Raw genomic sequence first — 21,038 nt, forward strand, 5'->3', positions numbered from 1 at the left:
CTTCTGAGCAAAGACTTGAATGGGAGAGTGACCATGCGGATTATTGGGGAAAGGTTGTTTCAGGTGGAGGGAACAGCTAAGGCAAAGGCCCTAAGATGGGAGCATGCCTGGGGTGTTTAAGGAATAGCAAGGGGCTGGAGTAGAGTTAGCAAGTGGCAATGATGTCAAAGAGGCAATGGAAGGTCATGAGGGCTTCTGTATGACTTCGTCTTTTTCTCTGAGTGAGGAAAGGAGTGATGATCCGATATCATATCAGAATCTGTCTGTCATGTTGAGAACAGACTATTAGGTGTTGAGGGCAGAAGCAGCTGGTAGCCTGTTACCACAATCCAGGCAAGAGGCGATGTGGCACAGAGAGTCTCCAAGTATTTCTGAGATTGGCGGTATTCTATGGAGAAAAAATGTTGTTTAAGCACTCTGCATTTTTCTTGGACCTACATTCCAAGTAGGCAAATATCTGAACAACTGCTCTCAATCTTAGAATATGTTGGCAGTTGTATTCGAAATCTAAATATCCAATATCTTTACATTTCAATAGAATTGTAAATTTTCCTTTACTACTTTAAAAATCCTCTTATAAGGTTATGGGAATTCTACCCAATGGAAATGGGTAATTATTATAATTAATGGTTGTAAATGGACTGACAACGTGAAAAACCCTCAAGATGAAATGTTCAATGAAAAATAAAAACAAGAGGCAAACTGTGTATTGGTATAGTATGAGTATTGAACAAAAAAGATCCATGACCTTCCAGCTGGGCCAGCCCACTTCCTCTTGGGCCTCATGTACTGTAGCGCTCCCCCTTGCTTGACTTCCGATAACCACCTTGACCTTCCCATTGATACTTAAGCCTCCCAAGCATGCTGTTTCTTCAGAGTCTTTGCATGAGCTGTTCCCTCTGACTGCAGGGCCCTTACTCTGTGGCCCTCATGGGCCTGCATGACTGACGCCTTCACCTTCACCAGCGAGGCCTTGACAGACACAGCCACTCCCTTCTCCCTTGGCACTTCCTATCCCCTTGATTCGGTTTGTTTTTCCCACCGTACTTATCACTACCCAACAGGCACTTCGCTTTATTTGTGTATTTGCTTATTTATTGTCTCTCCCCCTCCAACTGAAAAGTAAACTCCCCAAGGTCAGGGGTCTGTTTTCTTCAGGTTTTGTTTTTGAACCATACCTGGCACATAGTAGGTACACACAAGAAATTGTTGAATGAAGGACTATTACAAAGACCTGAATTTTTTAAAATTGTTAACAATTATTGATGATGATTCACACTCTAGGCCTTATTGGAGAATGAAGGGATCACGTGGAAGGTTATTAAAGGAAGGAGCTAAGGGTCTACTGAAATCACCTACCTCGGAGAAGTTGAGTTGAGGAGTTGGCCCCTGTGTGTCAGGGCATGAGAAGCACTTGGCACACTGGTAAGCCTCGGGTAAGCTGTAACCTAGATGCTGAGGGGTCAGTAGAGGCAAAGGAACACTTCTCCTACTGAGAATGTGGACTCTGGCCTAAGGAGTTAATGAGAAATGCCACTGTCAAGACAACGTCTAATATTAGAAGAAGGTGCTGGGCAGACCATATCAGAGGAGAAAAGACCCATCCCAGGGACAAAGGCACCCCTGGATGGTTTCCTACGTCTGGAAACAGTGGGCAAGATCTGGGCTGGAGGAAGAGGGCAGCCAGAGAGCAGATTTCGTAGCAAGCAAAGAAATGATCAGAGCAAACTATCATCCCCACGTTGAGCTTGCAAATTCTAACTGCATGTAGCCTATGGAGCTCTGGCTGGGGAATTTTTGGCAGAACTTAGATTCACCTGTTATACATAGTAGATCAGTACTATGTCGTGCTAAAATATCAGAATAATCCCATACGGGTTGGTAAATAGCTGCTGCTCAAGCTCTTCCCCCAGCATTCCAGCCCAATCTCCCCAGGATCCAGAGCTTTAGAGGTGAAGCTTGGGGCCCCTGGGATCCTGCTAGTATCTCTTTAATTGGCTGGGACCTGTTATATAGCTTGCTAAACATTTTTATTATCATACCTGCAAAGTAATAGAATAGATTACGTCTACAAAAATCAAATGAAGAAGGAATGTGGAGATATTTGGACTTTTTAGAGTCATAGGAGAGTCATCAGGAAAAGCTAGAGAAAATCCTAGGAATAAAGAGACTCTGCAGCTAAAATGTAAGTTGTCTGTGACCTAGAAGAGGGAAGAAGTTGTGTTCCCTTCCTTCATGGCTAAAGTCCAATCTCCTGCCTTGTTCTCCCAGCACAGGTGAGGAACATAAGGACCTTGAGTTTCATTTCAAGAAGTCAGAGGCATTGAGATGTGGTTATAGACACTTTCCTATTCTATCTTTAAATCAACCAGAAAGGTAGACATTTGTGATGGGGAAACTGGTCCAAATATTTAACCCCATCATTACTCTAACACCGAGCACAGGGAAGCCAGGGAAATCGCAGTTGCACATCCTAGCCCTGAGAATGTACAGAACCAGAACTCTGCAAGGTGGGATGCCCGTGTCTCCTCCGACCTCTGAAACCAGCACGCCCGGGTTATAAGTACTACCACTTACTCGGCTGTCTTGTGGCAGTTACACGCACATGCCTGCCATTCAGAGTTTTGGAGTGTGCGTTGACATCTGTGTGTGTGTATGAAGATAAACGGGTGCTTGTTTCGATGCAGGGCGTGATACGAGGACCCTGCTGGTATGCTGTTGGGAACCTCCGGTAAAGCCTGTAGGATGGGTTATGGCCCTTGAACTCACTCCCTTGTGGACCTGTTCAGGGTGTAATCTATTTTCAGTCTACGATTGTCTGTTTAATGTAGGAGCAGAAGCTTTCACTGAAATAGAGCATTGAATCAAATCCACATCTATTAAACAAATTAACAGTTTTGTGGAGGGTATTTTTTTTCCCCCCTAAAATACAGCTCTTTCTCTGGTAGTTCAAAAAAATTGCTGTAAAAATTTGCATTTTAGGAGGGGAAGAATCAGAAGATGACTATAAACCTTAGGGAGCCTAGAGGAAAAATGGAAAGGGGACCTATTGTAGTTATCCTATTGGGGTAAACGTAGGAAAATTTAACTCAGAAACTAAGAGAATATTCCAGTGCACCAAATATATAGGCGCAGCCCTCTGAACTCAGCACCAGGGCATGCACTGAACAGGTCAGAGAGACCCCAGTCCCAATGCCTCAGCGGGAAAAGTACCCCCTGGAGTTGTTCACAGAACCACCCTGACCACAGCATGCTGCTACCGCCACTAATTAGGGTTGAAAAATGAGATGACCTTGATTTGTCTTTCCCTACACCAGACACACAATCAATTCCACTACTGTCTTTCAGATCAAGGCATTTGGCATTTTTCACCTTTGTTTGCCAAGATTTTACTGGAACTGTTTGATGGTCAATTTGATTTAACCATAAAGATGGATTTGGCAGAGATTGGGGTCGTTTTAATAACTCATCATCACACAGGTGAAGGTCCTGAGCTCCACATCCAGCTGCAAACTGTCGCCTGCCTTGGACTGACCATGGACTCCCTGGAGACAGGCTGGGCTGGAGCTTAGTTAATCTGGCTAAACCGCCTGTGCCCCAGACTAGGGGAACCCTGGTTAAAAGGTCTGATTGTTTTCTTGTTTCATAAGAGTCAGACTGCCTGGATTCAAATCCTGGCTCTATCACTTTGTAGCTTTGTGACCTCTGGCAACTTATTGAATCTTACTGACCCATATATGCCATGGGGATAATAATAGGGTTATTATAGGAAGCACATTCGGTGATATATGCAAAGCACTTAGTACAATGCCTGTTCGTAGGAAAGCACCTAATAAATTTTAGTTGCTGTGATAATGAAGCACTTGCCCTATTTTTCAAAAGCCATTTTAGCCAGATCGAATCTGTACCAAAAAGGCTATTGCCCATGAAATTTATACCTTCCTGTTTCTAATAATGTCAGCTTGTAAAGATTTATATAAGTTCATTTATATCTGTTAGCTTAACTTGGAAATGTTGGAGATTTGGTCTTTCTTCAGAAATGTTTATGTGAGGATGAAAGCCCCATCACTCACATTAATACATATCACCATTGACGTGTATTGTGTTGACTCAATGTCTATTATATGCATGTGTGAAACTGAACCACGTAAAAGCAGAAATTACGCGTTCCTGCCAAAAGGAAGTGAATTGAAAGGAGGAGAAGCAGAGCCTTTGCAAGGAGAAAATTGTCCTATCTCTCAGCCAGTGTCAGAATGTGGAAATGTTTACAAAATGCTCATTAAAAGAAAAAAGGATTGCAAGATAGAAACAAAATCTGGTGCACAAGTTTACACTAGGGAGATAAGAAAGGCTAGGCCCCTATGGGGGATTTTGTTATCCAATTACTGCAACCTGATTTTGGGGGGGGAGAGGAAGAGTGGTAGGGGGAGGGAGAGAGGGGAAGTTTCCAAACTTGTCTCCAGTGACACGAGACATTTACGCTCCGCAAGATAAAACTGCCACTTAGAGCTCAGGAGCGCTAAACCTTCCTGGGTTGGCCTGGGGGCCGGAGCAGAGTCATGGGTTCCCTGGCCCTGCAGCTGTGTGCTCTCTCCTGCCTGGTGGCTCACTCGGTTTCTGGCAGCCCCATCATGAGCCTGGAGCAGTCGCCTCTGGAAGAAGATATGCCCCTCTTTGATGATGTCTTCTCAGAGCAAGATGGTGTCGACTTTAACACACTGCTACAGAGCATGAAGAAAGAGTTTCTCAAGACATTGAACCTGTCGGACATCCCGATGCAGGATGCAGCCAAGGTTGACCCACCAGAGTACATGTTGGAACTCTACAACAAATTTGCAACAGATAGGACCTCCATACCATCTGCCAACATCATTAGGAGTTTCAAGAATGAAGGTAAGTGGAGATTTTACTGATCACATTTGGATTCGAGTTTTTAGAAGCGGTGAGTAAATTTACAATGCGTGGAAATGATAAAGGTGAAAACATCTATATAGGGGTGTGTGTACACAGATACCCCAAAACAAGGCACATTTTGGTCTATACCGTTTTTATGGTCATTTTCCAAATATTTTTAAAAGGTATTAAAGAATATCTTTTAATCCAATGCCATAAAGTGTCTACCATTTTGACATTATAATTGGGTCTTTGCAAATTTTCAATTTGGACAGCAGGTAATAAAAAGTACTAATGTTGGTCTACCACTATACCTTTGTCTGTCATTTTCCAGATAGGGCTCAGTTCCGTTTAGCTTTTAATTGACTACAAAATTTGTCAACTTCTACATAGAATGAAAATGATGACAATAGGTAAAATACAGAAAGTTGTGATTTGCGTTTCGCTCAAACTTTGGGTGAGTTTCAGTTTTGTGACCTTATTTAAGAAATGTTCAAACAGGACGGAAACATATTTTAGAGATTCTTCCTAAAGTTTTGTTTTGTTTGTTGTGACGTGTATATCCTTGGAGCACTGTTTATAGTTTCCAGGAAGTGCGCATGGCCCAATTAATGATACAGCTTATTCTGTGTCTTTATGAAGAGCAATGTACCAGCTTTAAATATCAGTGGGAAAAGTGTGTTTTCTGCCCCCAGATCTTTATTCAGTACTAAATCTAATGACTTAGCAAGTTAATCCTTTATTTAATATGGTACAAGTAATCAAGAAAAATTTTTTCTAATATCTATGGTAAAAGTTGTGGGTCCAAAATAACTAATTCTTTTATATTTACCAATTATGCTTTTATAGTCATTAGGCAGGTACAAAAGAGGGTTTGGATAGATGTTGGCCAAATATTCTTGAAAGCAAAAAGGCGGTGACAAGATTTAGCTCAAGATTTGGATTTTTCAGACAGGGTTGACTTAGTAGATGTGGATAATTAGCTTAATTTCTCTGAATCTGAATTTCCTCATCTGTAAATTGGGGACAATATACCTACGTAACACAATTGAGCAATTTTAAAGAGGTTACAAGTAAGAAAGTACTACATTTGCTATGAAGTATTAAACAAATGTCAGTTGTTACTAATGAATTCCTTAAATTCCAGGCATTGGGGGAAATGTTGAATAGGTATTGCTCAGTCCTGGAGATACTATTTGCCTTTAAAATTTAGGTGACTGCCAAAATTTCAAATATTTAGTAACATATTGGAAATGTGACTGAGTAACATTTAGTAACATAATGGAAATGACAAGCTGAAATTACAGATTCTTTCTGTGGTCAGTATGAATTGAAAATAAACATCCTCCTTCCCTGGGAAGCCTTCCTAATGTTTCTGAGTGCGGATCCCTGGGTGGCTGGCTCAGGGTGTGGGTGGGAAAATATTCGCATCCCTGGGGAAAATAGGAGTTTTTCAGTTCTCACTTCTGTGGAGGATTTGGATGGTCCAGGTGAGGAAATGGAGTTTTCAGAGCTTCTTATTACTGAAGATCAGTGAGGGCAGGAGCAAACCTCTCAGTGGACAACCCAGCTGCCCCCACCTCTGCCAATCCACTGGTGAAAATGCACAGCCCAAGGTCATGAGTCCTGCACTGGGCTCGCCCTGTCGGCTGTTATTGTCTTTATTTGATTCGCTACCATTTGCTCAGTGCAACTCCCTAGGAGACAAAGACCAACAAAACAAAACAAAACCTCCTCCAAATCTAACTAACAGGGGAAAACAAGTGCTGCTTCAAGGTGGAAAAAGCATGACTTTATTTCCTACCACTGCTTTGACCTCTCCTTGTCATCTTGGGGAGGTCAGTTCTCTGCACTGAGGCTTGATTTCTTCCAGAATCAAATGAACAGAATACCAATACCAACATTATAGGGTTATTGTAAGAACTAAATGAAACAATTTGCAAAGCACCTGGCATGTGAAATTTGCTCAGCAAACACTAGCTCCCTTGCCTGAAAGGTAACACCTCCATTATTACTGTATTTGCACATGCACAGTGAACTTATTTTTATATCAGCTTTATTGAAGTGTAATGGACATAAACAATAAACTTCACATATTTAAAGTGTATACTTTGATAGGGTTTGACATATGTAAACATCCATTGGAACCATCACCACCATCAAGATAGTGAACATATTCATACCACCAAAAATATTCTTGTGCTCCTTGGTAAACCCTTCCTCCCACTACAGTGAGCTTTTATTGTGCATTTTTCTAATGGATGGAGCAACCAGTCTATTCCCCTACTTTTGGTCTTCTCATGTTTCCTGTCCAAGGGGAATCAGGTTTTCTCCATTTCTATAAGGGGCAGGGGACTACTACCATATTACTTGATGTATTAAGGACATATGTCATGCCCGTAAATCAATTCGGTCTGATGCCCAGAATCATCAACTCATCAATATTTTTAAAGTGCTACCTCTGCTTAAAGCATCATGGTAGATTGGAGGCATAGAAGGGAGGTTAAGCTGTGGTACGTGCCAGTAAGATGACAATCTAGTTGGGAAAAATCCATTCATAAAGACAACTGAAAATCAAGGATGTAAATGGCAAGGTCAAAGGAGAGGTATAGAGGGTAAATACTCAAGTTACCCAGAGAGGAGTGGGCTTCCAGATAGGGAGGTGAAGAAGGGAGGGCCCCATAGGGAGGGGTCACAGCTAGATAGATGGAGATGAGGGGGTAGAGCTTTCCAAGGGTCAGAAGAACATATCCAAAGGTGCAGTATACAGTAAAGCAAAGGAGTGTTTTGGCAAGTACTGAAGATATCAGTCTACTTTAAATAGGAGAATGTGTTTAACATTTCTACAAATATTAATTGATAAATTGCAATGTTCCATGCTGTAGGGGATGAATGGGAGCTACGACTGGATCAAGAGGTTAAGACCTAATTATAGGTAGCTTTGCGAGCCATGCTAGAGAGTTTAAATTCATTCCACTGACCTGTAATTCTCACTGGCAGTGTATGAGATGATTTTAGGTGGTACCCAGAGGAAGCTGTGAATCATGTGAAATCAGTATATGTTTTTATTAAAGTGGATTGAAAAAAATCCACATAACTATCATCTCGCACCCCTCATTTCATGAATACTGTTGCTTAGGACAAGTCTAAAAGAGGAAGTTAGTATAAAAACAATAATATCAAGTCAAAGAAAAATATTTAAAAGTACAATCTGGAACAAGGACCTTACTGAAATCATGAATTGGATATACAATTGGGAAAAGGCTGCCAAAGATGATAGCGACCCCCTCAATTGGTGGTCCTCAGCATCTTTGGTGTCATGGAACTTTTTGATTGATGATAGATATCTTCAGGGATTCCTTGTAGACAGGTATTACCTGGGACATGTGTAGAGGAGATTTGGATGCCTATAAAATTTTCAGATAGGGAGTCAACATAATAATATTTGGAGGTGTGCTTCTAAGACTACAGGACCTTTACAATTTTATTTCATAAACATTCTGAGTGATTCCTATGTGCTGCACTTCCATGCCAGGTGCTAAGATTAAGGCAACCAATCTATCCCCAAGGATAGATTAAGGCAACCAATCTATCCCCAAGGTTCGTTTCCCCTCATTCTTCCTTAAGGAGGACCACAAACCCCAAATTCAACTGCTGTGACCCCCTTAGTGTTATGCCTATCTTGTTGACCTTGTCAGGCTTTGTTGTCTAAAGCAGGGATCAGCAAACTTTTCCTGTAAAGGGCCAGACAGATAGTAAATATTTTAGGTTTTGTGGGCCGTATGATCTTGGTCGAGACTATTTAATTCTGCCATTGTAGTGCAACAATAGCCACAAACACAATGCAGAAATGAATGGGTGAAGCTGTTTTCCAGTAACCCTTTATTTCCAAAAACAGGTGGCAGGCCTGATTTGGCCTGTGGGCTAGGTTTACCAACCCCTGGTCTACATGGATGTTTTTCAGGAAGACCCCGACTATGTGAGGGTCTCCATCCATTACAAGTACAAATAGGAAAAGCCATGACATCCTCGTCACTGAAAAGCTTCAAGAAAAAAACAACCACCACACGTGTCTCGTTTGATAGCTCCTCACTGGTTAGAAAAATTGGGGGTTTGCCTGGACAATCTCCAAGGTCCCTCCCAGGTCTATAATTCTGTGACCGATAAGCTACGCAAACAAGGCTGGGTGCGTTTTCTCTCATTCATGAGGCGGCCATTTTCCATTTTAGTCTTGGCAGCTTAACTCAGTCTAGCGTTCTACCCTTGACCTTTCAGTATTCTCTCTTAGAGAATGCTAACACTGTGTTTGTTTTCATTGATTTTCCCTCATTCTCTCTGTATCAAGCCTCCTGAATGGACAGGCACTCTTATTGAATAAATACGCCTCTGTTTTTCTCTGTAACATACTGCAAATCTGATTTCTTTTTTTTTTTTTTTCAGATCTGTTTTCCCAACCAGCCAGTTTTAATGGGCTCCGAAAATACCCTCTCCTCTTCAATGTGTCCATCCCTCACCATGAAGAGGTCATCATGGCTGAACTCAGGTTGTACACCCTGGTGCAAAGAGATCGCATGATATATGAAGGAGTGGACCGGAAAATTACCATTTTCGAAGTACTAGAGAGCAAAGGGGACCGTGAGGGTGAAAGAAGCATGCTGGTCTTGGTGTCAGGGGAGATCTATGGAACCAACAGTGAGTGGGAGACTTTTGATGTCACCGATGCCATCAGGCATTGGCAAAAGTCAGGCTCATCCACCCACCAGCTGGAGGTTCACATTGAGAGCAAACATGAAATGGAGGATGCTGGCAGGGGACAATTGGAAATAGACACTAGTGCCCGGAATAAGCATGTCCCTTTGCTTGTCGTGTTTTCTGATGACCAAAGCAGTGAGAAGGAGCGGAAGGAGGAACTGAATGAAATGATTGCCCACGAGCAACTTCCGGAGATGGACAACCTGGGATTGGAAGGTTATTCCAGCGGACCTGGGGAAGAGGCTTTGCTGCAGATGAGGTCAAACATCATCTATGACTCCACTGCCCGCATCAGAAGGAATGCAAAAGGAAACTACTGCAAGAGGACCCCGCTCTACATCGACTTCAAGGAGATTGGCTGGGACTCTTGGATCATCGCCCCGCCTGGATACGAAGCCTACGAATGCCGTGGTGTTTGTAATTACCCCCTGGCAGAGCATCTCACCCCCACGAAGCATGCGATTATCCAGGCCTTGGTCCACCTCAAGAATTCCCAGAAGGCTTCCAAAGCCTGCTGTGTGCCCACCAAGCTGGAGCCCATCTCCATTCTCTATTTAGACAAAGGTGTCGTCACCTACAAGTTTAAATATGAGGGCATGGCCGTCTCTGAGTGTGGCTGTAGATAGAAGAGGAGTCCTGTGGCTTATTTAATAACTGTAAATGTGTATATTTTGTGTTCCTATTTAATGAGATTATTTAATAAGGGTGTACAGATCATAGAAGCTTGCTGCCTTAGGGAATTTGACAGGTCGGTTTGTTGTAGGAAATGCATAATTTACTCCACAGTCTAGTCCCTTCCAATCTATGTTTCTTTGGACTTGCCATTTCCTGGCAAGGCCATCTCTAATAGTAAGTGGCAAGCCCACACTACTTGCCCTTTAGGCCGATTCGAAAGCAACACCCCTAAGCAGAAAAACAGTGTCGAGAGAGGTAGATATTCGTGTATGTATATGTGTACATAGATAAACCTATAAAATCCTTTTGGTTCTATAGAGGCAGATTCTACTCACACACCTGCATAACCCAATCAAATGTGTATATGTTAAAAGACAGTGGGATGTTCTTGGTCACCTCTTCTCTAAGTAGTATTTCCATCAGGATAATTTGCACCAGGAATTTAACCATCCTAGGAAGTATTACATTTCCGAAATACTGCTGGAAATGTAGGGGTAGCTTTTGTCAGTTGAGTTTCTGCTGTTACTCAGAGCAGCAGGGCCTGGTAAAGGAGGCTGCATGTTTGAGGGGAGGGGTTATTTGATACACAAACCAAGTGGCTTCAAGGGGCAGTGGCCTTAAGGGACAACAGCAAAGAATGAGCCCACGGGGGACCAGTGTGCTCTAGAGGGCAGTGCCTGGTCAAGAAAGGAAAGCAGAGGGGACTCCATCTGTTCCTAAGGCAACAGGAAGGCAAGGCCATGTGTGTTGACCTTTATGGCTGCAGAGGGTACAGGAGGTGGGAGGGGCTCTTAGGGGAGGAGGGGCAAAGGATAGAGATGCTGTCCTAGGACGTGTTTGTAAAATTATAAGCAGTTCTAATTGGAGAGTTAAATATTTTGAACAAAATAAAATTAACAAAGACCAAGAGGAGGAAAAATCAGAAGGGATCTGTTTGTTGGACTCTTCTTACTATTTTTCTTCAATTCTTCATATTTCTCCTTTGCCTCTGAACCTCTGCTCTTGCTGTTTTCTACCTTTTCCCTTCCCTCCCTCTTTTTTGCCTGAGCACCTTGTGTCCTTCTCCCATTCATGTGTCCCCTATCATCCCTGGCCTTCGTTGCCCCTGCTTTGAGCCGGAAGAGGACACCTGAAAGCGTTTGCTCTTGGGATGAAAGGAGTTAGTGCTCTGATTTCTAGATTTCCCCCTGATATTTTATTTAGTTGAGTTGCTAATATATAAAATGTTTTGTTCATGAAGAATACTTAAGTGTAAGAAAAAGAGAACCAGAGTCGAAATGAATACATTTAAATAAATGAATTAATAAATAGACACACAACCAAATGACTCGAAAGCTAAGCTGGAATTTGGAAATCAGGTTTGCCCCATGATGGAAACCCTGTAGCCTTCCCAACCTTCCCACTCTGCAGTCTTTCTGTTTGGGAACTGGCCAGGACTAAGGGACTGGGACGTATTCCTGATGACAATGGTCTGGGGCGTCTGCCCATTAGTTGGCCAGTTGGAAGGACACTGAGACTTGGTCCCAGTGCCTCCCATGCAGGACCACAAGTGTTGTGCAGGGAGAACCACAGCAGAGCAGTTCTCAGACTGTTCTGACACCTCCAGGCAGACAACACAGATGGTCCAACCTAGAATCGGGAATGTGGTTTCCAGTACATTGTCCCCCCCTCACCCCCCTGAATGCTTCTTTAAAAAGGCTTGCACTTTTTTTTTTTTTTTAACCCTGGAAAACCATCAGCCTTGCTTTCACAAACCTCTGGGGTCATAATCTCATTTTGCGCTAGAAAATAGAGGCCAGGGAAGCTATTTTGAAGGACATTTTGCCCAATTTGGCCCTCAGCCCTGCACATCTGTTGTCCACTGGTATCCAGAGGGTGAATCCTGGAGAATCCATTGCCCCTGGAAGAGTGGTATTCTGGCCATCAGTGGGTATACAGTGATTGACAATTTGAGATAGCCATGCAACTCAGAATCATTCATTTATGGAATACCCTCCATAGAAAACGGTGTGCTTGCGTGTGTGTGTGTGTGTGTGTGTGTGTGTCTAACTGGCTTTATATAGCCAAGCTTAGTACCCTCCGTGGGATGGGGTGCATTCTTTACATCCATGGATCCATGGTACGTACTGTATACTCATATACTCTACGGTACTTCTTATCCTTTCTAAAGGACACTGTAATAGACATAACGGTAAAACCTTGGTTGAATGGGATTGTTCTAACTAGATAAAAATCAAGCAGAATTTTCTTTTATATGTAAAATACATAAGACAGTGGTATGCTGGTGAATGCTTTATACCCAGCAGTGGCGAGGTGCGGGTTGTGGGGAGGGAATAGCTCTGATTTGTGGGTTTCAATGGCGCAAATACCCGCTCCATGGCCTACTTCAAGCTACCAATGTGATGTCAACTGGCTTGCAAAATACCCAAAAACGTAACAGTAAGCTCTCGGGAGCCACGTCTGCCAACTCTGGTATCCTCCTGTTATTAGCACGTTCATATTAGAACACTAAAGATGTGACGTGCCAGACTCTGCTTTCCTCATGCCCTCTGCTGGCTCTCCCAGGTTCCTAGGGAAGCTTTGTTGTGAGCCCTTACAGTCACTCTTCCATTAAAGAGATGTGAAAATCTAGGCTGTTGGCAATCAGGCTGCATATGCCAGATGTTTCTCCTTTTACCACAGTCCAGAGGTAAACACGCGTTTCTAAGATTTTCTTCTACCCTATGGAAAGAGTGCAGAAAGCCACCTATTGGTTATTCAAATGTTGCTAGTTGCATTTTTTTTTTTTTTTGCTTTCTTGTCATCAAAAAATTAAAACACACCGACCATAAATAGAGGGGTTCTGCCAGCTCCCCTCAGGCCTCCTGAAGCATGTTCGCAATTCCTTTACCTCACTGCATGAGTACGAAGCCAGGAAGGTGTCAGATCCTTAGGAAAGTAGAACTCACTACTGTCTTCTCTGGTCATAGACCTTTGCTATATGCCACACCTGTCTTTTTTACACTTTTATGGCAGAATTATCATCGCTGAAGTTGATAAACCTAAATGACTCTTGAGAAAGGTAGCAGGGGGACTTTGGCAGCCAACAACCAAAATATTCATGTAAAAGTTTCTAGGCTTCCTACTATTTATTGATGGATATATTTATTTTTTGTAATATAGTGTAGAATACCAAATATTTTATTTTTATGTTTGTGATTCCCTCTTGGATAAAAGAGTCTTCTGTGCTTTTCAAATAGTACCTTCTCCTGAGTATGGCTCCTCTACAGTGTATCGCCTGTATTTTCATCTCTGTCTTTTTGCATCAACATTTCCTGTTACTTCGAGGAGCCTTGCCAGAAGCTTGCCGTAACTGTGTATATTTGTATCTTGTAGGCATGCTGTGAGCCCCTTGGCATATTCACTGATTTCTAAATAGGACAGTTTTAACTGAAGTGTAGGTGTTCCAGAAAATATTTAACCAATAAATATCATTCTAATAAGCTGACACTGTCATTTTACTGTGAGAGGCAAATGTCAGGCTGTGAGGGACTATGTTTGCTGCTCAGTGAATGGAGACGGTATTTAATGGGGGCCTTTCATGCCCCTAAACTGGTGCTTCCCCTCTGACTGTATCCATCACCTTCAATGACCCACCAATTCAGAGACCCAATTGGACAAATCCATTTGTAATTGGAAGCATTACTCTATAAATGTAAAAAAAAAAGGTTAATTTAGTGATTTCCCAAAAGAATCAGTCTCAAGGTACCTAAATTCTTTCCCTGCATATAATTTTTTTGGAAATTAATGGCAAATACTTTTCCCAGAAATTAATGTTAGTAAATGTTTTGGTATTCTTTGGAATCTATATTCTCTAAGTAAAAGATATTTTCATAGAAAGGAATTTTACATACGGCTTCTTACTGGACTGTTCAAGAGACCATACAGTCCAGCAGTGTTTTAGCAAAGCCATTTGCAATTTGTCTGGAACATTGAGGGGATGCTGTCCTATCCAAAGGCCTGGGATCTTTTCACAGAGTCACCGTGGGTTGTACTTAGCCCTTTTCGGATCTGGTAAAAAAGCAATGCTTCTGTGACTCTGTGCATTTTCTTGTCTCCAACAAGGACATTTGATTTCACACATTAGATGGAAGGAAAGTAGATAACGTTGTATCAGAGCAGCATAAAAGGGTGTTTCTGGGTGTGGAAATGTATCTGAACAACCCTGTCAAGGAATGCCCGTTTGTCGTGATCCGCATGTTCCTATCACATATGAGCACTTGTTTTGTGAGTGTCTGGCCTGATTGCCGTGGGGATGTCGACGTGTTCGTGCCCACCTAACGAGCCTCCACAAACATGGGAAATCCACGAATCCCACGATCACACCGAACCAGCTGAAGCATGTTCATGTTTTCGTGTAAAACCCTGTCCAAATTTACATAGTAATTATTAGACTACAGTGAAGACGGAAATAAATATTTTACACTGTGTTCATAAGCCACCTGTGTACATTCAGAATCATCTTGTTAAATAAAATGGAAAAATTATTTTGACAATAATTATGTGCAGCTTATTTTTCCTCGAGATGAAATCTTTTCTGCATTCCCTGCCTCCCTTTTTTTTTCTTTTCTTTTCTTTTTTTTTTTTTTTTTTTTAACGTTTCTTTTTCACAGTCTATCCAGATGGAGTAGAGCTTCCTGCTATGTCCATAGAGCAAGGCCTGAAGAATCGATGAGTTAGTTTTGGCTTCTAAGTGGTCTCACCAGAGAGTGAGGATATGCTTCTCCCATTTTACACAACTTTCTGTGAAACCCAACAATGCCAGAGACATACATAGACAATGAAATTGACTCCTCTTTGTCAATAATTGTGAAATATTTCTTGAGTTTGGAATGAGACAGATGAAACAGAAATTACTTTGGGAAACATATCTAGGCTAAAGTTCACTGAAACTTGATTACCGAAACTTTACAGAATCTCAAGATTAGAAGGGAATTTTGAAGTTATCTGAGGGCCACTCCCTCTGGCAGCCACCAAAGCACTTTTCATCTTTTCCGCAAATATTAGTGATGAGAAGGGAACACACTACCTTCTTAAGGGCAGCTAGTACATTTTTAGAGGGATTGATTGCTTTGTACTCATTTCATCAAATAGGTTAGTTCATTATGCCCACGAGTTACTGCAGGAGAGACAAAGGTAAGCAGAAAGTCACTAGAGTTCTTCCTTATATGGAACTGAAGACCCTTCTGGTGTCCCTCAAAACTTCCCTGTTCCCAACCCTTGTGAACATCTAATCCATCTTCATGACAGTCCCTCTGGCTTGCAGACAGCTCTCCTGTCCTTCTGCATCCACTGTCCCCCTTTTCCTGTAAGAGTTGTGTTTGAACACATGGCCAGAGACAGCGGGTTCCCTCGGCCAGCTGGAAACAGAAGGAAGGCCTGCACCTAGGCTAGACTTGGGCCCTGAGGGGGTAATAGGCCTGGGGGACAAACAGACGCTGCTGTCTGTCCTGGAAGGAAGTTGAACCTATGACAGAATGTGGGATTTGAAGGACAGGGAGACATTCCCAGGTGGGCCCCAAATCCTTCCCTCAAACAATCAACCTGCACCTCTTTTGGAGGGGATCCTCCAATGTGCTGGCCGGTGAGCTATATCTGGCAAGTGCGTCAGCAGGGAGCACGACCTTTGTTCCCAGTATCAGGAGGAGTGATAAAGGCAGGACAACAGTTCCAGTCCTGGAGGAAAGGGGGCTGAGAACCCGAGATGGGACCTAGGCCAGGGCTGGACTGAAAAAAACCTTCGAAAAGCCATTCTTATGACTTGATTTTGAATTCTTTAGCAACACATTCATTCTCTTCTGTAAATAGTTCCATTTCTGAGTGCCTCTCCCAGTGTGGAGCTTGGACCGTTTTCCACCTGTGGTCTGACTTGAGCATGGCAGCGCAGAACCAGCCATCATGGTTCTAGAAGTTTCTCATCTACTGATAGAGCCTGGCATCGCGTTGGGCAGACAGGCCTGCAAGTGATTTGGGGGCTAGTTTGTCTACAAAGTAAGATAAAAAATCATTTTCAAATCTTAGAGTATGCATTTAATAATATTTATGGGTTCTATCAGTGCTCCTAAGGTGAATTGATCTTTGTGGTGTTACGGGAAAATAATGCCATGAGACGGACTGCATGTGGCTCCAGTCACATGATGAGAGCCCGCTTTTGTGCAGAAGTGACTATTTGTAAATAAGGGGCTTGTTTGGAGAAGGTGAGAGCTTGTTAACTTGGGTGGTTATAAATGGATTATGCGATTATCTCCAACTCACTCTCCCAAACTGTCAGTTTACAAGAACCAGCTCCTGCCCTCTCTTAACCTTCCTCAGAGCGTTCACACAGATCCAAAGGAGCTCATATCATCCCAAGGAGAAAGCCCGGAAACACGCAGACACCCCAATCCATTTTTACTCTTACATGTGATTCTGAGACTCTTATACAAACTTTGGGCCACTCAGTTCAAATTAAGATTCTTTGGTGGGAAGTGTGAAGCGCTGTCATCAAATCGGGATTCAGCAGAAAATTTTCACTCACAGGACACAAGGCCAGGTTTCTCCCACAGCATGGAAGTGGTGCTAGAAAAATCCAGTTCTAACCCCTCATTAGTATTTTTGCCTAAAATGTATGACGTAACCTGACCATTTATGAGGAAATATCAGAGGAATCCGTTTGGAGAACATTCTAGAAAATAACCAGACTGTACTCTCTAAAATCCTCAATGAAAGGCAAAGAAAAACTGAGGAACTGTTAGATATTAAAAGAGGCTAAAGAGACATGACAACCATAGGCAACACATGATCCTGGACTGGATCCTAGATCCCCCCAAAAAAGGCAAAAGGACGTTCTCTTTTTGTTAAGTTCACTACTGCTCAGCTAACAGAACTCTATCAACTGTAAACTCTCAAATGAGAGTCATTTAAAAAAATCATGGTTATTGGTGTTTCTCTGAAACTGTGAGACGTCATATGGGAGGAGTAAGTAGGCTTTTGCCCAATGTAATCTGCAAGAAACAAGCAAGCAGCATTCAAAATAAGACCTTCGCCAGTGGGTAAACTCGACAGAAGGAACAGAGCGGAGGGGAATGTGTTCATCCGCGTGGCAAACGTGATGTCAGTACACGAGCTGCAGCCAAACATTTTCCTGAAATAGCCAAGCTCAACACTCCATTCCCCGAAAAGAAGCATGCTTTTCAGGCAGTAAACCATCTGTTTCAAGTGTTTAGAAAATGACTCTCCAATCACTGGTAATTTAAACTTCCTTATACCCCAGTTCAATGTTTGATAAGGGAAGAGTGCTAACAGGATGAGAACTGAGTTACTATATTAAGAAACCCAGCGAGAACAAAAACCAGCCCCCTGCAGCTATTTTGTTTATGCTCCGGATCCGTCTGTTTTAATTAACATAGTATTTACATGAGACCAGCTCCTGTTACCTCTTTTGCTGCCACTGTCACATGTTCTGTTCTTTAAGGTTTTTTGGTTTTGTTTTTTGTTTTGGGGATTTTGTTGTTGCTTTTTAAAAAAAACTTCTACAAAAGCACAGCACAGTAAAATCACATTATCGCATCCTAACTCCCAAGGGCCAGGCACTCTTGCTTTGTACAGTATGGGGTCGGGTATTGGGTTGCTAGATAAAATATAGGATGTCCAGTTAAATTTGAGTCTAAGATACACAATGAAAAATTTGTTGAGTATGTCTCAAATATTGCATAGGACATGGATATACTCAAAATGTATTCGTTGTTTATCTTACTCCAAATTTAATTGGGTGTCTTGTGTTTTTATTTGCTAAATTTGGCAGTCTTTGTTGGTTATTGCTCAGAAGTTTCCTTGAGGGGAGAGAGCTGGAGGAAATGAAGTACTTCTTCCATCGATTCCCTAAAGGATTCCTCAGAAGATCACAAATCAAGCCTAGCAGTGTTCATTGTTGAAGGACAGCTTTGAGATTTGAGGTTGAAATCCACTTGACTGTGATACCTAATACTAAAAACAGTAGCCAATCCCTAACACACCCTCCTCCTCATATCCCTGGAAATCTTACCTTCAGAGTTTCCATTTTTCATGTTGATTTTGCCTATTTTGGATTTTGTTATATTCACAAAAGTGAAATTGCTGGAGAAAAAGGATGTGCACATTTAGACTATATCATTCTGAGAGATACTACCAAGGTACTCTCCAAAATGTTATACCACATCATACCCCATGAGCTGTATGCAAGAGGTCTGTTTCTGTAGTTTCCAATATTCAATGCTATTGCTTTTTTCTTAATGGATGTTGGGATGGTTGAGATGTGTGCCCCCTCAAAATATATGTTGAAGCTCTAACCCCTAGTACCTCAGAGTGTGACCTTATTTTAAAATAGGGTCTTCAAAGAGGTAGCCAGGTTAAAATGAGGTCACTAGCGTGGTCCCTAACCCAATATGACTGGTGTCCTTATAGAAAGGGCAAATTTGGACACAGACACAGACAGGCACACAGGGAGAACACCTCTTAAAGATGCAGCTCCAAGACAAGGAATGCCAAAAATTGTCAGAAAACCATCAGAAGCTAGGGTAGAGGCATGGAATGAATTCTCCATCACAATCCTCAGAAGGAACCAACTTTGCAGACACCATGATCTTAAACTTTTAGCTTCTGGAACTGTGAGGCTATCCATTTCTGTCTTTCAAGTCACTCAGTTTGTGGTACTTTGTTATGGTATCCCTAGGAAACTCATACAGATGCTAATTATGATAAATTTAATTAAATAAATTTAATTTTATTTCTTTAATGATGGGTGAGTTTGAATATATTTTTAAATATTTCTTGATTAATCCTCTTTATTCCATCAATAGACTTGTCCTGTCATTTACTCATTGTTCATATTCTTCTAACTGATTTGTTGGAATCCATATATTATGTGCAATTAATCCTTTGTTTTATGCTACCAGTGGTTTTCCAGTTTGTCGCTTATCTTTCAACTTTTCAAAAATTTTGTATTTTGCCGTTCAAAGTCTTACATTTTTACTTAGTCGGACCTGTCAGTCTTTTCCTTTTTGGCTTCTTGGTTCTGTGTGTCATGCTTAGAGGTGGTTTCCCTGTCTCAAAATTATTAAAATGTTTTGCTGGCAAAGTAATATTTGGCCCAGCATAATGAAACAGTCAAAGGAAGGAGAAGAAGTGAAGAGAATAAGAAAGTTTTTCCTGGCTAGGACTAACATAAGCCAATTTCACGCTGGACCTAGAAAAAGTTTAAAGCTTTGTTTTCTCCTGCAAGTTCTTTAAAAACCTCCTATTTTGCAATTGCCTTTGACTCTGCAGTTCCTGTGACTTGAGGGCTGGTTGCTGACTCCTCCAAACCCACGGAACCAGGGGTCCACCCAGGCTCTTTTGTGCTAATGTCCCATCATGTCTTTAGGCGATCTTATCGGATGGTGTTCCTATTATGTACCACTGTATAAGCAACCGTACCCAAACAATGCTTTGAACAATAACAATCATTTATTTTGCTCATGAATCTGGGGGCTGATTAAGCTCCAGGGGGAGAGGCTTCCTTCGCATCTCAGGCGGTCAGATGGTGGCTGGGGCTTTGTCATCTCCAAGGCTTCCTCGCTCACATGTGTGGCATCTGGCCTGGGGCACCTTGGGTCTCTTTCTCTGTCTCTCCATGCTGTCTCTCCACGTGGCTACCTCAGGGTAACCAGAGTTCTTCTACGGTGGCAGAAGGTTTCCAGGGTGCATGTCTAGCCTTGAAAGACAGGCAGCGTCACTTCTGCCATATTCTATTTGTGACCAGCAAGCTCATGATTTGACTCCATCTTCCAAAGTGATGTGTGTTGATGAAACTTCAGCCATCTTTTAAAATCCCCATAGATAATATCTAAGAAGTCTCAAAGGGATTCTCTTTTTTCTGTGCTCTGCCCACACTGGGGTCACAGGAAACCCATGCATTCTTGGCCCTGCCTAATCCTGAGACAGCAAGTACCCCCCTGCTTGGCAGTAACTGTTCTGCACGCCTCCACCAGAGCAGGTCACCAGCTTAACTCTTGAGCTCAGATTTCCTGGATGGGGCTCAGACTTGAGTCATACAGGTGCCTCCCTGCAAACATAGGAAACATCTGTCAGGATCTCAGAGGGGTGCAATTTGAAGCAACTCGGACTACACACGAGGTGAAGGACAAGCATTCTTCCCCCTCCCCTCAATTCCAACAATAAGAGCTGGTTTAAGTAAATGAAGATACATTCAAAATGAATTAATAGTCACTAAAATCAAGTTTTGAAGGATATCTGTAGGCATGGCAAATCCTTCCTTAATCAGAAAATTTTTTTCTTAAATTAAGTCAAATCATGATAGGCTTTTTAACTTGGTGACACAAGATAGCTAAGCAATGTGTTTAAGCTAAAGTTAGAGGCCTCTTTCAGTTCTTTTGGTTTATTTGATTTTAAAGCTCTATTTGGAATTCTTGATCTTTGGACAAAGGAGTTGCAGCAAAATTAAGTAACTTAACTAAAGTCATCTAATCAGTCAGTGGAAGACTTAATCACAAGACCTAGATATATCATAACCTCAGGTGACCAAGATGTTTTTAGTAAAGTTACCTCCTAAGATTTGCCTCAATACTGATTTGTTTTAATGAGCAACAAACAAACAAAACATTCCAGATGCTTCTAGACTATAATCTGCATTTTCTAAACTTTCATGAATGTGGTTGCTCAAA

General features: G+C 42.0%; 1 protein-coding gene across 1 annotated transcript; it reads left to right on the forward strand.

The window, feature by feature from the left end:
- Positions 1-463: 463 nt before the first annotated feature.
- BMP10 (bone morphogenetic protein 10) lies at positions 464-16,459 on the forward strand. The gene is made up of 2 exons (XM_082426056.1): positions 464-4,893; positions 9,334-16,459. The coding sequence occupies exons 1-2, from the start codon at positions 4,560-4,562 to the stop codon at positions 10,269-10,271; spliced, it is 1,272 nt and encodes a 423-aa protein (XP_082282182.1). The 5' UTR covers positions 464-4,559; the 3' UTR covers positions 10,272-16,459.
- Positions 16,460-21,038: the final 4,579 nt, after the last annotated feature.

The sequence above is a fragment of the Balaenoptera physalus genome (genome assembly GCF_965194825.1).
Source record: "Balaenoptera physalus genome assembly, chromosome: 15".
In the NCBI taxonomy this organism is placed as follows: domain Eukaryota; kingdom Metazoa; phylum Chordata; class Mammalia; order Artiodactyla; family Balaenopteridae; genus Balaenoptera; species Balaenoptera physalus.

What these genes read in the sequence shown, in the direction of transcription:
- BMP10 (XM_082426056.1), top strand. Translation starts at nt 4,560, where the DNA reads ATGGGTTCCCTGGCCCTGCAGCTGTGTGCTCTCTCCTGCCTGGTGGCT. An exon ending in TAGGAGTTTCAAGAATGAAG is followed by an intron (nt 4,894 to 9,333) that starts GTAAGTGGAGAT and finishes TTTTTTTTTCAG; the next exon opens with ATCTGTTTTCCCAACCAGCC.